Source organism: Clupea harengus, chromosome 1 (assembly GCF_900700415.2).
Source record: "Clupea harengus chromosome 1, Ch_v2.0.2, whole genome shotgun sequence".
Lineage (NCBI taxonomy): Eukaryota > Metazoa > Chordata > Actinopteri > Clupeiformes > Clupeidae > Clupea > Clupea harengus.
Genome location: NC_045152.1, coordinates 18,192,605 through 18,208,576, shown reverse-complemented (window position 1 = coordinate 18,208,576; position 15,972 = coordinate 18,192,605). Strand labels below are relative to the sequence as shown.

Sequence of the window (15,972 nt, the reverse complement as noted above, 5' to 3'; positions counted from 1 at the left end):
GAATTCTTAGCAGTGCCCCTTTCACTGACACACACACACACACACACACACACACACACACACACACACACACACACACACACTACACATTCGAGGCCATATAGGACCTCACATATGGTGCAAAACATTTAAAACAGTACATGTCTATAACGATCAGACCAGGGCCGTTTCTAGCTATTGAAAAGATCAGGGGCTAAGTCAGATTTGCCTGGAGCTTGCCTGGAGCTTGTCTTTTGTTTTTTGTTTTCTTTAAGGGAAGTTGGCATTGGTAGGTTGGTGAGGTAAATGTGTATGTATTGTTTGCTTTGGCAATACTGTTTCTTATGATCATGTCAATAAAGCAAGTCTATTTTAATGTAATTGAAATGAGAGAGAGAGAGAGATAGAGAGAGAGAGAAATCTTCACTTGACAGGCCACCAGTTCACTGTAGCATAATTATTGGTGTAAGCGCTATCTAGCTACAATGTGTACATTGATACAGACCCACGCTCAACGATTTACCTTGAAGTTTCTTCTTGAAATAGCCAAGAAGGCTAGATTGTTTCGTTTTTTAAAAGCGTAACGTCTTCCAACTTTGTGTGCACTGCGCAGTGCTTGATTAGGCTTCAAATACTCTGGGCTAGGCTTCAAATACTCAGGGCTAGGCTTCAAATACTCAGGGTTAGGCTTCAAATACTCTGTGGTTAGGCTTCAAATACTCGGGGTTGGGTATTTTTTACTTAATTGCTTTTTCAATTACTGGTTGATGTATGAAGGCAACTCCAGGTTCCAGTGTATTGTATTGTATGTCACTGTTGAGCTTTCTGGAGGTGTTGTAGACCTAATTCAACTAAATATGATTAAGGAAGATGCCCACCTGACAACCCCAGCGAAATGCTCATGAAGATGTCTCTTTTTTGTTAAATGTTGTTAACTATCAGTATGGTGGTTGTAGTGTACTTGAATACTTGCATGTGACAGTGAAAGGTTTGGCCGCTGTGGGAAGTCCTCAACCAATAGCACAAGGAATATAACATATTTTCTTGTGTATTTTTTAAATAAAAAAAAAATGGTCTATTATGAATGCATGAAATAATATATCCTCATAAAAAAGCAGTTGGATAGTTAACAAGACATCAGAGGGTTCATATTTTTATTTTAAAAGACATTCTCTTGTTCATGAGTTCACATGTTCATTCTCTTCAATGTGGCTTGCGATGTTTAAAAAAATTAACAAATTAGAAAATAGATTATGATGATCATCCCAAATGCCCTTCAAGTCCATAAATACATATAAAATGTATTTTTAAAAGTTTTTCCCACACACTCAGTTTCACATGTATAAGTGAAACTGTTCACCAAGACACCAAACATAACAAAATACTTTTTAAAAAATCACCCTTTTTAGAATATAACCAAAGTTATCATTTCACATATTGTCCATTTTTAGCCATGACAGTCACTGAATCAAAAAAAGCAGGATTATAAGCATTATAAGCAGGTGGTCTATAAAAAAAAGTTTCTTCTATCAAATGAAAAACTTAGCACAAAAGAACATATAGGAATGGATCTTACATGAAGGGATACTGACAATATCCTGAACCTGATTAATAATATTACTGTAAACATACATTTTTCAGTAACATATTATTTAAAAAATAAAAATAAAATAATCAAATTTCCTGGGTTCTTTTGTACTTGTTAGCTCCCTTGTGGTGATGGTTCACTAGACCTTGGAGAAGGCCGTCAGGTTGTGGTGATGGTTCACTAGACCTTGGAGAAGGCCGTCAGGTTGTGGTGATGGTTCACTAGACCTTGGAGAAGGCCGTCAGGTTGTGGTGATGGTTCACTAGACCTTGGAGAAGGCCGTCAGGTTGTGGTGATGGTTCACTAGACCTTGGAGAAGGCCGTCAGGTTGTGGTGATGGTTCACTAGACCTTGGAGAAGCCCGTCAGCAGTGCGCCTGTTAGCACTAAGCAGAAGGCAAATCCAAGCACCAGGAAGTTCCGTAAACCCTATAGACAGAAGGACAGCGTGAGGAAGAGTCCAAGAGACGACTTTAAACACTTTAAGCCCTCAATGTTATGGTCAAGGTATTTAGTGGACGCATTTGTCCACGGCGACTTACAGAACATTAGAAAACATTCAATTAAATTAAACACATTAAATTGCACATTTAAATTTAAAACAATCAATTAATACTAACAACAATAATAATAATAGCTCCAACTATCAAAACTATTATTATATTTATAAAGTATGCCTCAAACAAAAAAGCGAATTATATAGATGATATTTAAAAAGAGAGTAATTTAAACACTATCTGTTGGTAAAAATACAGTTACACACTCACCTTCACCTCCTTAAATACCACTACTCCCCACACAGCTGCAATGAGACCTGGGACCTTTAAAACACATACACACAATGGAACATCACAGTAGGCAACAGACATATGTATACGTATACATGACGTATGATACAGATCACTGAAGGACACTGGATTGGTGAGATCATTGACATTCACAATGTAACCATGCTTTAGGTGCAATATACAATGGTTTACTGATAGCATAGTATACTGCTCATTTTGGCAAATGAATGGTTGAGGCAGATGTTACTCACTGTTGTGACGATAGGGAAGCTGACCACCGGGCTCAGATAGTTATTAGCTAAGAAGAAGCAACATGTAGCCACTCCCCACATGGTCCCTGAGGCAAACCCTGAAAGAGGGGGAATGCGTTATGACTGATGTTACAACTTGGGTTTACTGCCTATGGGCTCCTAACCCATGACACACACATGACAGCAGTGTGTGTGTGTGTGTGTGTGTGTGTGTATGTGTGTGTGTGTGTGTGTGTTTGTGTACCTGGTAGGATGGCTTTGAAGAACACTTTGGGTTTGTTCTTCATTGCTGCACAGTAGATGAGGAAGTAAACTGTGCTGGTGAGAAGGATCCCGCTAAACTGAGCAAAAACATAGTCCAGATCTATAAGGGAACACAGAAGGGTGTTTATCACACACACAAACATAGTCCAGATCTATAAGGGAACACAGAAGGGTGTTTATCACACACACATCCTGAGTAACACACTGCCATTGTATCTAGTTCTTTATAAGCTTATCTCGCCGCTTAGACCGTTTCAGAGTTTCCTGAGTGCAAGTTGTCTTTACCAAACTGACTGGCTCCGTGGAAATGGCTGTCCGGATCGTCTGCGTGGCTTTTCATGTAGAGTACAGGGATAAAGGAGGAACCGTACAGCAAACCAGCAAAAACAGCCATACTAAAGCCTCTGTGTGTGTGTGTGTGTGTGTGTGTGTGTGTGTGTGTGTGTGTAAGAGAGAGAGAGGGAGAGAGAGAGAGAGAGAGGGGGGGGGGGGAGAGAGAGAGGGAGAGAGAGAGAACGATTATTGTTGTTATTATTATTATTGTTGTTATTGTTTAAGTGCTTTGGCAACAGTGTATCGTACATTCATGCCAATAAAGCCATTTTAATTGAATTGAATATTGAAAGAGAGAGAGGGAGAGAGAGAGGGATAGAGAGAGGGATAGAGAGGAAGAGAGAGGGATAGAGAGGGAGAGAGGGAGAGAGAGAGGAAGAGAGAGAGGGATAGAGAGGAAGAGCGAGAGAGGGGGAGAGATTACATTACACATTCATTACAAAGACGCATTACAAAGTTATAGGTTAACAGGTTTACCTCACATGATACTTTTATTTCCTGTGGTGAATGCTTTATTTAATGATTATTGTGCTTGGCTTTATATGATGCAGTAAATGTTACAATATGAGTGTTGTACATACACAAGTCTTTTAGTACTGGGTCTGAGTCTATCCACCCACGAATCATCTGAAGCAGCGTCTTCTGAATTTACAGTCTACAGGGTAGAAACACAGAGTTCATGCACACAAAAACAAGAACAAATACTGACACCAATGGTGAAGGTCCACAACATATATTCATCCCATGTGAGATCCTCACATGCAAACTATAAAATATCGATATCTGACGAACACTGTCAACCTTTGAATCAAGCCAAGAAGCTTTCCATAAATCAGGGCAAGGGCCCAACTCCTTCAGAGAACCTACATGAGTAGAGGTGTCTCTTCGAGTAATGGAGAGTAAAGGTGTCTCTGCTGCTATGAGTAAAGGGGTCTCTTCTGCTGTCCGGACATCACTCTTCACAAAGAAAAACACAATGGCACTGAAAACACACGAAGAAACATGAATATTATTATTTAGAAAAACGAATACATGTGTGACACACAACTAATTATGGGATGTGTATTTAGATCAGGGTTGTTATGGTTACCTGAGTAAGCACAACCCAGCTCCAATGTAGTTTAACACAGGCTTTCCTACACTCTCTGCATTGATGCCAAACCAGCCAAACCTGCACACATACACATGGAAACATCACCACAGAAAGCAGAATTCAGATGTTTTCTTTACCTATGTCAGTCCCCTGTATTACTGTGTACCTTAAGACTCAAAGATGTGCAAATACACTTCTATGTAAATGCACACACACACACACACACACACACCCACACCCACACACACACACACACACACACACACACCTTGAACTGGCCCAGCCCATGAGCAGGTTGAATGAGGCCCAGATGAGGAGCCCCAGCCCGAGGCCAATTGTCTTCACTATGGGCACGACTGTTATATTTCCTGAAACAGGAATGCACAAGCATTAAGAGTCTCAGGAAATTAGACTAAGAAAGCTGATTTAGTTGCCATGACAAGTGCTTGTAATATGGAAGTAAATGCTTCACTAAAATATTTATAGAGACAATATATTTGAATCCACAAATGACGACTTAACAGAATATTATATTACATTGGCAAAAGCATGAAAAGTCCCTCATACAATACATGAACAGTCAGCATTATTACCTGTGGCCCATATAGCTCCTCCCAGCATTGCCAGGGGCCAGAATCTGGGACAGTTTAGTATCAAATTCGTGACCAGAGACACTATCCATATAGCAGCACAGAGAACCCACTGAAAAAACATTCCTGTAAACACACACACACACACACACACACACACACACACACACACACACAGAGAAAGAGAGAGAGAGAGAGAGAGAGAGAGGGAGAGAGGGAGAGAGGGAGAGGGAGAGGGAGAGGGAGAGGGAGAGAGAGAGAGAGAGGGGGGAGGGAGAGAATTATTATTTCTGCACAACACAGTGATAAAAGCAAGCCAAGGAGAGACTGAGGCTAAATCTACCATCGCCGGTGTCTATCTTCTTTACCGGAACGAAGTTGCTCCCGTAGAACACCACGGCCACAGCGCACGAGATAAATCCATAGGTGAGGTCGGCCGTATTTGTACCATTACTAGTTTCACCAAGAAGTGACAGCTTAGCTCCAGACAGCTCATGCGAGTGTCCATCTTTAAACAGACAAGTATTGACACTCGTGAACAAACACAGTTTTATGATAACACAATTAGGATAAATCATAATTATGTACAGAATGCTACCAGCCTTACCTCCGATCATTTGATCTGCTGCGAATGTCACACACAGCAGAGTGCACAGAGTGAGGAGAACAGCGCGATGATCCATCGCTAACGTTATATTTACAGTGCAGTGGGATATCGAGTGCTGACTACTTTTCTTATCACACACGGCACTATTCTAGTCCCTTCCTCTTGTCACGGCCAAAAGCAGCCACTCTCTCTCAAACAGTAGTCAAAAGGCCACATATGTTGATCTGAGGTTTATTGTAGTCATTAAGCAACAAAAAGGATGGTTCATGGACAGGGACGGATTATGAAACCATGGGCCCCTGGGCCTGGACATGTAAAAGCCCCCCCCCCCCCTTTGCGCACTTGCTAAACATTACTTAACTGTAATGACATTTTTTTTCAACAGCACAATATCTAAATTCACCTGTACCTCAACAGGATTTACAGCACACATACACATTTTTCTAACACAGCGCATGTACCCTCAAGCCAACAGCAAATTCACAAAATACACCTCTTTCAACCACAAATAAGAGATACATAACAACGACTTCACGCAGAGGCTCTGGTTTAGGGGTCCCCTGAGCTCATGGGCCCCTGGGCCTGGGCCGGTAGGCCCATTCAGTAATTCATCCCTGTCCATGGATTATCTCAATCTCATTGTATGAATGTCAGGTCATACTTTTGAAAGGAACCTAGTTCCTCCCACTCTCTTGTGTTTGGTTGTTCTCCAAGGCTAGTGGGGACACTAACATGTGAGGGCTAATCCTTTATTTCCCTAAATGATCGACTATTGGTTTGCATTGATCAAATCCTATGTATTCCAAATCAAACAATACAAACCGGTTCAGTATGAAAATCACCATGTTCACAGGCAGTGCTTAAGTAATCAAATTGGATAAGCCCCCATATTCCTGCTCTACCCATAATGAATACTATCTCCAACTATATCACAATTTGACACACATCATCTTCAATACACAACAGTGTAAGCGTCTGAGGTTGCGCCTGCGGTTTCCCGCACAACCGCCCTGCTGGTGAAGCAGGCTAGCACTTGACCCTGCCGTGTTTGCTGTTGTCCTAGACACCCGTGATCTGGTTATCCAGATTCCACGTGTCCTGTTATGGAGTCAGGTTCGCCCCCTGACCCCTCTTCTCTACTCACCTGTGCTCCTCTGACCATGTTAGACCAAAGATAAGAAACATTCATCAACTGCAACAGTTCCATGACCTCACCGGCCCCTCGCCCAGGTCGAGCTGCTTCAACCTTGATTGGCTTGTTGAACTGTGGCAGTCCCGTCACCTTGTGGTACTAAAGTTCTGCAACAAAAGTTAATACACTACCATACACTTGACCCCTTGACCTCTCACTCCCATTGGCTGGAGGCTCTTCCGTTTACCACCTCCATATACGCCCAGTCCCCAGACTGAATCAGTCCATATGTGTCCGCCTGTGTAGAAACAGTCTCATAGATTAGAAACAACTGATGCATATAGTTCCCACTCTCCCTCTGGAAATGCAGAGATGTGTAGTATGATTCCCAAAGCATTATTTTACTCCATACTTTCCACAAATGCCTTATCATTGTTACTAAAAATTATTTCTGGAATGCTGAATCAAGACAGAATTTTACATATAAAAATGTAATCATCTTTTCTAAGTTTGATTCTGAACTCAACCCACCATTAAATAAATATTTCACACCTCCCCCCTTTGCGCAAATTCTATTGTTGAATGTCAATGAAAATCATGCGCATCAGTTCTTAGCATCAGTTCAAGGTTACCAACTTTAATTGGAGCTACCATGCGGCCTTAATGGCACCTTCACATTTCATCATAACCCCTCTTCGGATTCATTCAGTTTTTCACATCGATTAACTTCATCTTATATATATATATATATATATATATATATGCAATTGCTAGGTTTGGCTGCAAAATGATTGCTAAACTCTGGTTGGACAATCTTGCGAACTGAAAATCTGAGAATCGGTCTGATTGGGCCTAGGGGAAGGTGACAATCCAGGCCTACTCATACACGAACTTTCTACATGCATACATACACACGTACATATTACAGATATGCATTCACCACCCCATGACCCCCATCCCACGCCTTCGCCTGCTTCGTACCCCCAGTGTGACAGGCGGGTCTGTGACCAGCGCCTACCATGGCTGTTGGACCAGATGGCTGCTTGTTTTGCGCTGGCTTACCTCCATCCCCCCTCCCCCCTCCCCGTTGCAAGTCTTGAGTTCTGTCATGTTGTAAAATGTATGTGCTTAGGTGCTGAGGTGTTTTTTTCCTGCTCCCACACTGTACTCCTTTAGGAGCATAGTTTGGGGGTTGCCTTTTTTTCTCTCCTCCCTTTCCTCATGTTATGCTGCAATTCTTCCCTCAACCTTGTCTTCCCGTCCTGTCTACCCCCTTGTCAGATGTATGTGTATACTGTATGTATGGACGGGTGGATTGCCATTTCCGCTAGTTTACTATGCGACAGGCTATGTTGCTGGTACTTATGTACTTGTGTACTTGTGCTGTAACAATAAAGGACTACTACTACTACTACTACTACTACTAGACTTCTTAAACTTCTTATTATTCTTTTTTTACCAGTTTCTGTATTATATAGCTTGATCCACTGAGAGTAGAAACCTCATCCAAACTTTGTTACAATAGGTCTCGTAACGGACACTTAAGTTATATATTTTCATTTTCTGAAACTGTATACTTTTCAAGGTGTTTCAAAACTTCTCCAGAGACTTACATTAGGCCATGTGACATCATAATTGGGTAATTAAACTGGCTTGCTCCTCTGTTTCACTGACGCCTGCGCAGAGGCTCCCCTTCTCTCTGTCACTCTCCACCCAACTGCATAACTAAGTATACTAATAAGAGAAACTTTCCATACTCTATTTGTCTTTTTCTCCATCTCTCTATGTTCTCTGTATCTCTCTCCTGTTCACCATGTCTATCTTCCAAACTATAAATGCATATCTGGCTAAATCTGTTTTTAGTGTTGGTTTAGGGCATCATCTAATATTTTAAACCCTCATTACTCCCACTATAATAATAATAATAATGCATTTTATTTGTATCACACTCTTCATTCCAAAGAATCTTGGACTTCACTAGGTCCTATCTACATGACATATTGTTGCTGTACTCACTATCAATATGGATTGTGGCCTCTTTGCCCTAAACCTGTGTAGTTGGTGTAACAAGAGTCTGAAGGACCATAGTGTTACCTGCAGCTTAGTTCTCTACCAGCTTGGTTCGATTACACTACAAGCTGATTACATTACAAGCCCCTTAGGATTGTCTTGGCCACATGTATCATACACACCCCCGTATGGGGAAACCATACCACTGAGTTCACTCATCAATGGCTGGGCATCCCTCTATTCCCCCATATCTCCTCTTTGGAAGCACTTTCTTGCTCCAGCATGTTGGCGGCCCATTTCCATTGTACTGTATATTGTATTGTTGTACTGGGGCTTGCCATCCTTGCAGGGGCAACTGCACCCAATATGGCTGTACGTATGTTGGTGGTAGGAGTCCATAAATTAATTGGGGAGGGGATGCTGGCTGTAATGGCTGCTGCAGTGGCAATGGGGCATATACTGGAGCAGGCGTGAGATCTGGCCATGGTGCCTGGGTGGGCGCACCCACCACTGGTGCTTGAACCTCCTCTTTGGCCCTTCTATCATCGTCCAACTGCATTTGGACCAGTTTCTCTGCCTCTCTGTGTCCTGCTTTTCCAGACTGTCCTCTGTCCTCCTATGCAGATTAATAAAGTGGGTTACAGCATCTCTGAAATCAGCTCTTGGCATAGATCCAACCCGATGATCATTTACAAGCTCTTCCTTTTCTGACAATGGAACGGCATCTATGATGGCTTTTCTCTACATGTGCCTAAACTACACATTCAAGGCTATATAGGACCTTACATATGGTGCAAAACATTTAAAACAGTATGTCATCAGGTTTGCCTGGGGCTGGTCTTTTATTTTTTTTAAGGGAAATTGGCATTGGTAGGTTGGTAAGGTATATCTATCTAAATATTAAGAATACATGCATGACAAAAGAGAAAACATTTTCATCCCTATAGCCTATATGTGTCTGTTTTGTTCCTCAAGTTTGATTTGGCAATACTGTTTCTTATGATCATGTCAATAAAGCAAGTATATTTGAACGTTATTGAAGTGAGAGAGAGAGAGATAGAGAGAGAGAAATCTTCACTTGACAGGCCATCAGTTTGCTCTAGGCTAATTATTGGTGTAAGGGCTATCTAGCTACACTGTGTACATTGATACATACCCACGCTCAACGATTTACCTTGAGGTTTCTTCTTGAAATAGCCAAGAAGGCGAGATTGTTTCATTATTTTAAACTGGAGCGTCTTCCAACTTTGTGTGCACTGCACAGTGCTTGATCCCCCCCAGGTGTTATAAGTCAAGTTCCACTTTGTTCCACAGTTTGTCTGTTGTTTTGCTATGAAACACCTCAGTTTTCAGGGAGAAAATACTCAGGGCTAGGCTTCAAATACTCAGGGTTAGGCTTCAAATACTCAGGGCTAGGCTTCAAATACTCAGGGTTAGGCTTCAAATACTCAGGGCTAGGCTTCAAATACTCAGGGCTAGGCTTCAAATACTCAGGGTTAGGCTTCAAATACTCAGGGCTAGGCTTCAAATACTCAGGGTTAGGCTTCAAATACTCAGGGCTAGGCTTCAAATACTCAGGGTTAGGCTTCAAATACTCAGGGCTAGGCTTCAAATACTCAGGGTTAGGCTTCAAATACTCAGGGCTAGGCTTCAAATACTCTGATCTGTAGCCCTGAGTGCTCTGACCTTACAACGCCACTGGACCAGACTAGCTCCAGACCAGCTGGGGGCCCCTGTATCCCTTTGTGTATGGCTAGGGGCCTTTCTTGGTCTCTCAAGGGTCAACTCTGGAGCAGGGCGGCTTACTTGGGATTCCCATCTAAATAACATTCAGTTTGTTATCATTTTTTGTGTGTTGGCAGATGGTGAGGCAATTATCTGTCTCAGAGATTTTGAATAAAGTTGTTTGCTGCTATTTTTCATTCACATGTATTTTTAATGAATTGTTTTTTCAACTCTGATTTTTATTAATGTTTGATATCTTTACGAAGATGAATTAGATGAATAAGTTACCCAGTAATACTCGTCCTGATAACATCTGCATGTTGAAGACACACTGGAATGCCCTAGATGAAGCCAGAGAGGCTGTGCTGTGACATCACACCATGTTGTGTGCCTCTTAAAGAACTTACACAACAAATTGGGCTTATGAATGGAGAACTAGAGGGGCCACAATATGCATAAAAAGGATCTTAGGAAAAGGGAAAGAGGAAAAGAAGATGTCTTCAGTGGCAGTTTCATACGTGTCAGCACATTGTGGTTCCAAAGTGAACCTCATCCGTGTACCTCTTTGCTGACCATACAATTAATATTTCACAACTCCTTCACTTCTTCATTTTAACCCGTTTGGAAATGTGCATTTGGGCATGTCATCAAATCAGAGCCCAGCCCCTCCTGAGTGAATTTGAAACCTGTCACGAGACTCAAGGGCAGAGTGGTTCTTCTGTGTTCTGAGGAGGTCTGGTCCATTTCTCTCTCTTCTCTCATCAGGAACATCATGTCTTTACTGGTGTCTACGTGGAGGACAGTCGGGGTGTTCTTCATCCTCCTCATGCAGGTAGATTACACACACACCTTTTTAAAGAAAAAACACTCCAAAGCCCAGATTTACAGATAAAGAAAACTACTTCTGTGACCTATAAAACAATGATATTCACTCATACTGACAGGGCTTGAATCAGTGACAAGGAATAAACAAACAATAATTCTTGTACAAAAAATAATTCTTGATTTCAAAAATGTTCTGTGACCTTTGATGTCTGAGTTGCATAAAACATTCTGTTTGTTGGGTGTTTTGCAGTCTTAGTTCATACTCTATAGTGAAATACAATGTTTGCTTCTTTGCTACTTATAGTGTGGAAAATGTGTCCACTCCAGCAGTTTGATATAACAGCCAAACGTCTGATTGAATACGTCTCCTTTTTCTGTTTTGCAGAGTGTGAGTGCCACTGACTGCACTTGTGAGCTGACTAGTGCTGAGAAACCCTTCCCTAAAGGGGAACTGTTGAGCATTGAGACCGCTGCTGTGGAATGCAATCAGAAATTTCAGTCAGCAAAGGTACACAATGTCACACATTAAATCTCGGAAGAAAGTACAATGTACAGCACAGAATATGCATCAAACAAATGAATGATTAGAGAAGAGTTTTGGCAATTGGTATTTGAATATTTATTGGGTTATATAGCAGTGTACAGATATTTCATATCATTTATTATATATTGCTGTATTCAAGACCATCAGAGTAGCACACATAGCGAGAGAGCAGAATTGATTTAAAAGTTTAGAAGAGCCTTTGATAAGTTCTCATTTACTTGATGTCTTAGCAGGTTAAACAATTCTTTACTATACTTTATTAGCATCTTCTTTGTCATCCATCTCTTGATGTGGATAGCCATTTTTCAATGAGCTGTAGACTGTGTACATGTATGTAGATGTCTGGGGTTGTCGCTGTCATGTGTAGGGGTTTCAAATCCATGTTCTATCTTTCTGGTGTGGACTTTAAAGGCAGCTGCTCTCTCTCTTCTGTTTGTGAACTGATGGATTTGCCTGTCTTTTCTGTTTGGGAACTGATGTATTTGCCTGTCTTTTCTGTTTGGGAACTGATGTATTTGCCTGTTCTTTCTGTTTGGGAACTGATGTATTTGCCTGTTCTTTCTCCACCTCACCAAGCTGTAGATATCTGACATGCCTGTCTCTGTCATCTGTTTCTCTCTGTGATGGGTAGAGGACGGAGGAGGCTGCGCTGAGGCTGGGTCTGCACCAGCGTCTGCTGCAGCTGCAGGGTGACGTCTCAGCGCTGGAGCGGGAGGATGACGGTGGGCTCTATGGAGCCGTGTCACTAAGGATCATAGAGCTGGAGCTGGCGGAGATCTTGCAGCTCCTCGACAAGCTCAACAGAACACATCTCATGCACCGAAATCTCAGCACCGACGTCAACGCCACAGTGAGTTGCAGAGTGTTATCAAGACAGAGAGAGTGGTGGCATGGTGTTAGAGGATGTTAAATGTTCCCTTTTAGCAGAGTAATTTGATACCGCACATACACTGTTGCACATACAATCCGACAATTAGAGTGGATTCCATTCATATTTCAGTCATTTACTTTTATTAAGTAATTACAATTTTATAATAAATACATTTGTAATAAACTTGAGATTAAGTAATTATAGTAACATAAACAACTGATAGTGACCCTGTGTTCAAATAATGTTTGTGAATTCATGCAGGAGAACTGAAATCAAACTTCAGATATTTCCAAAGGGCACTTATGACCACCACTTATGAAAACCACTGGAATACTTTTTTCTCTTGAGAAGCTAAAAGAACATTTTGAATTCTAGATGCATGAGGTAAGAGCTGAGCTGAAGCAGCTGGAGAAGTATGATCACATGCAGATTGCCCAGAAACTGGAGGAGAACAAACGTCTGCAGAGGAATCTGGCCCAATGCCAGGAGGAGCTTCAGGCAACACCCCCACCTCCTACACCTACCCCAGGTAAAATGTCATACACCCTACACCTGCCTCAGGTAAGACTGCACAGACCACACCCCCTACACCTAACCTCAGGTAAGACCTTATTTTGAGGTTTTGTTTTTTGTCTCCCCCAGGAAACTGCCCTCAGGGTCACCTTGTAAACGTGGAAGGTCCCAGAACGTATACGATCACCCAGTATGGTACCTCGTATACCTATGGAGCCTGGGGTCGAGACCCACGGCCCGCACCCGGAAAGGAGAGCTGGTACTGGCTGACACCACTGACGAGCAGTAACGCATTCGCCAACTATGTTCGTCAGTACACCAGCCTCAGTGCTCTGATTGCAGGGGTGGCTCCAAAGGATTTCTCCATAGCCTCTGGCAACCCCACCACCAACACCATCCAAGGGCCCAACATGGTGATGTATGGGGATGCTCTGTACTACGGCTGCTACAACAACCCCTCTGTCTGCCGCTTCAACCTGACGTCGCGAGCAGTCACTACAGCGCCCCTCCCCCCAAACTCTGGGATCAACAACAAAGTCCCCTTCTGCCACCTGGAGGCCTGCTACGTCTACACCGACTTAGACCTGCTCACAGACGAGTCTGCTGTGTGGGTGGTGTCGACCTCAGCAGAGAACTACGGCAACGTGATTATCAGTGAAGTGGAGCCTGGTGACACCCCAAGGCTCCGACCCCCCATGAAGACCTCCCTTCACAAGCGCACTGCTACCAACACCTTCATGGTGTGCGGTGTTCTCTATGCTACGCGCTACGTGGACAAGGAGACAGAGGAGATCTTCTACTCCTTTGACACACAGAGTGGGCTGGAGCGCTACAATCTGAGTATCCGCTTTAGGAAGATGCAGACTAACATACAGTCCCTCAACTATAGCCCTTTAGACCACAAGTTGTATGTTTTTAGTGATGCCTACGCCATTACATATGACGTCATTTTTGAGTGAGGTTTTAATTAGACACGGTGCTTAATCAGATTGGGTGTCCTCAGTGTCACAAATACTGTTAGGTTAAGATCTGCATTATTTTATTAAATTAAATACATTTGTGCTATGAGTGAGCTTAAATAGTTCCAGCTTTAATGTTAACTTTCTGTTCCTGGATAGACCATTAATCTTAGTGAGACTGAATTAGGTATTAGCAGGTATAAGCTTAAGGAATAATAATGATCAATTAACCTTTACCACAGTTGTCCTGAAAAATCACTTTAGAAGGACTTGGAACCCTTTATATCTGCATATGTTATGTAAAATCCAACCAACGTAAATGAGCAAAGTTAGGTTAGTATGTCTTATGTTCCGCTATGCTACATTGTGCTTCTTTTGTACTGGATTGTTGTACTCACAGCTGAATAAAATTGACCTAAACTGATGTAATTTTAGGCACTTACCTGCTGTAAGATAATATGTGGATAATAATATGGAAATAAACTCTACATAAAGATAATCTAAAGAAAGTATATCCTTTGTGTTTTTGTAGAATAATATGCATGACACACTAACTTCAACTAACGCTTACAGTATGCCGTTCCTAAATGTATCTAGCCTGGAGAAAGTCAAACCTGAACCTGATCGACAGTCAGCAACTCACTTTTTGGAGTGAGGGTAGAAATGATGTCATATCCGAGACCAATTATAAAGGTTTTGGGATGTCCTGCTGATGTTTAGGTGTAATGTAACTTGATTAGAGTAGACTTCCCTACACAGGGATTGTTTGGCAAGTATTTTTTATTTCTCAAACTGAAAGGGAAACTTTGGGATTTTTTTGACCTGGGCCCTGTTTCCCCATCTTTTTAGTCCACATCTTTACTGGGGACAAAAACGATCTAAAATCAGTCCAGTATTGAGTTACATTGCTCTAACTGGCATCTGCGAAACGGTTATACAATGTAATCCCATGGGGCAAGCCTCTCTGTCAAAGTAAACTGCTTGTTTTCACCACTGACAGGCTCATAAGTATTATACGTTTCTGACAACATGGAAAGGATCCCTACAGAGATAGACCTGTGTCTGTTTACCTCAATAACTGTAAAGAAGCTGTAGAGAATCACTTTGTCCAGAGGAAACATTTGGACCCAGAAAGATGAAAATAGGGCCCAGGTTAAAAAATCCCAAAGGTCCCTTTAATAGAAACCCAATCACCTGGAGGAATGTTAGAATTGCAGTATGACTATATGATGTGAAGTGATCCAGCTGCTTATTGACAAGACTTGCAGATATGAGTCTATACATTCTATATTTAGCTGCTTAATGACCAAACTTGCAGATATGAGTCTATACATTCTATAATTTAGTCTCACTTCAGATTTTAGATATTTTGCTTCAAAGGTCTTCTATGATCTGAAACCTAGATGTAGCGCATGGTATTTCAGTTATACTATACACTGAAACTTTAGAGAAACAGATACATATGCACTTGTATATGGGGTAAGGGCCTCTTTATCTAACTTCATCTCTAATAGTTTCATTTAATTTTCCAAACATTCCATTCTCCTGTCTTGTTTGGTTTATTTTCTCTTGGTGACTGACTGACTGATTTTACCTGTGCCTTTACTTTCCTGTGAAACTTTTTACCTGTTCCTTTACTGCCCTGTGTGACTTTACCTGTGCCTTTACTGCCCTGTGTGTGACTTTACCCGTGCCTTTACTGCCCTGTGTGTGACTTTACCTGTGCGTTTACTGCCCAGTGTGGAAAATAATATATATCACCTTTGAATTGACAATTTTCTTCAGTTAGATCAGAGGAAACATGATAAGTAAACATGTTAGTTGGTGAAAGACACTGACTTTAGTTATGATTACCAATTAAGATGCTGATCTGGAAATGGATATCCATCTGTGAACCAGGT

The 15,972-nt window shown here is 41.8% G+C and overlaps 2 protein-coding genes across 2 annotated transcripts; one reads left to right on the top strand and one right to left on the bottom strand.

Moving 5' to 3' along the window:
• Positions 1-1,116: 1,116 nt before the first annotated feature.
• LOC105891541 (transmembrane protein 144-like) lies at positions 1,117-6,341 on the bottom strand. Its single transcript, XM_031579022.2, has 12 exons — positions 5,229-6,341; positions 4,889-5,011; positions 4,564-4,663; positions 4,293-4,373; positions 4,070-4,184; positions 3,784-3,857; positions 3,155-3,273; positions 2,850-2,969; positions 2,606-2,703; positions 2,334-2,387; positions 1,918-1,995; positions 1,117-1,876 (listed from the first exon to the last, which is right to left on the bottom strand). Exons 1-12 carry the CDS (start codon positions 5,566-5,568, stop codon positions 1,871-1,873), a joined length of 1,308 nt encoding a protein of 435 aa, XP_031434882.2. The 5' UTR covers positions 5,569-6,341; the 3' UTR covers positions 1,117-1,870.
• Positions 6,342-11,055: 4,714 nt separating this feature from the next.
• LOC105891533 (olfactomedin-4-like) lies at positions 11,056-14,576 on the top strand. Its single transcript, XM_012817705.3, has 5 exons — positions 11,056-11,191; positions 11,570-11,692; positions 12,360-12,578; positions 12,975-13,128; positions 13,242-14,576. The coding sequence occupies exons 1-5, from the start codon at positions 11,132-11,134 to the stop codon at positions 14,069-14,071; spliced, it is 1,386 nt and encodes a 461-aa protein (XP_012673159.1). The 5' UTR covers positions 11,056-11,131; the 3' UTR covers positions 14,072-14,576.
• The last annotated feature ends 1,396 nt before the right edge of the window (positions 14,577-15,972 follow it).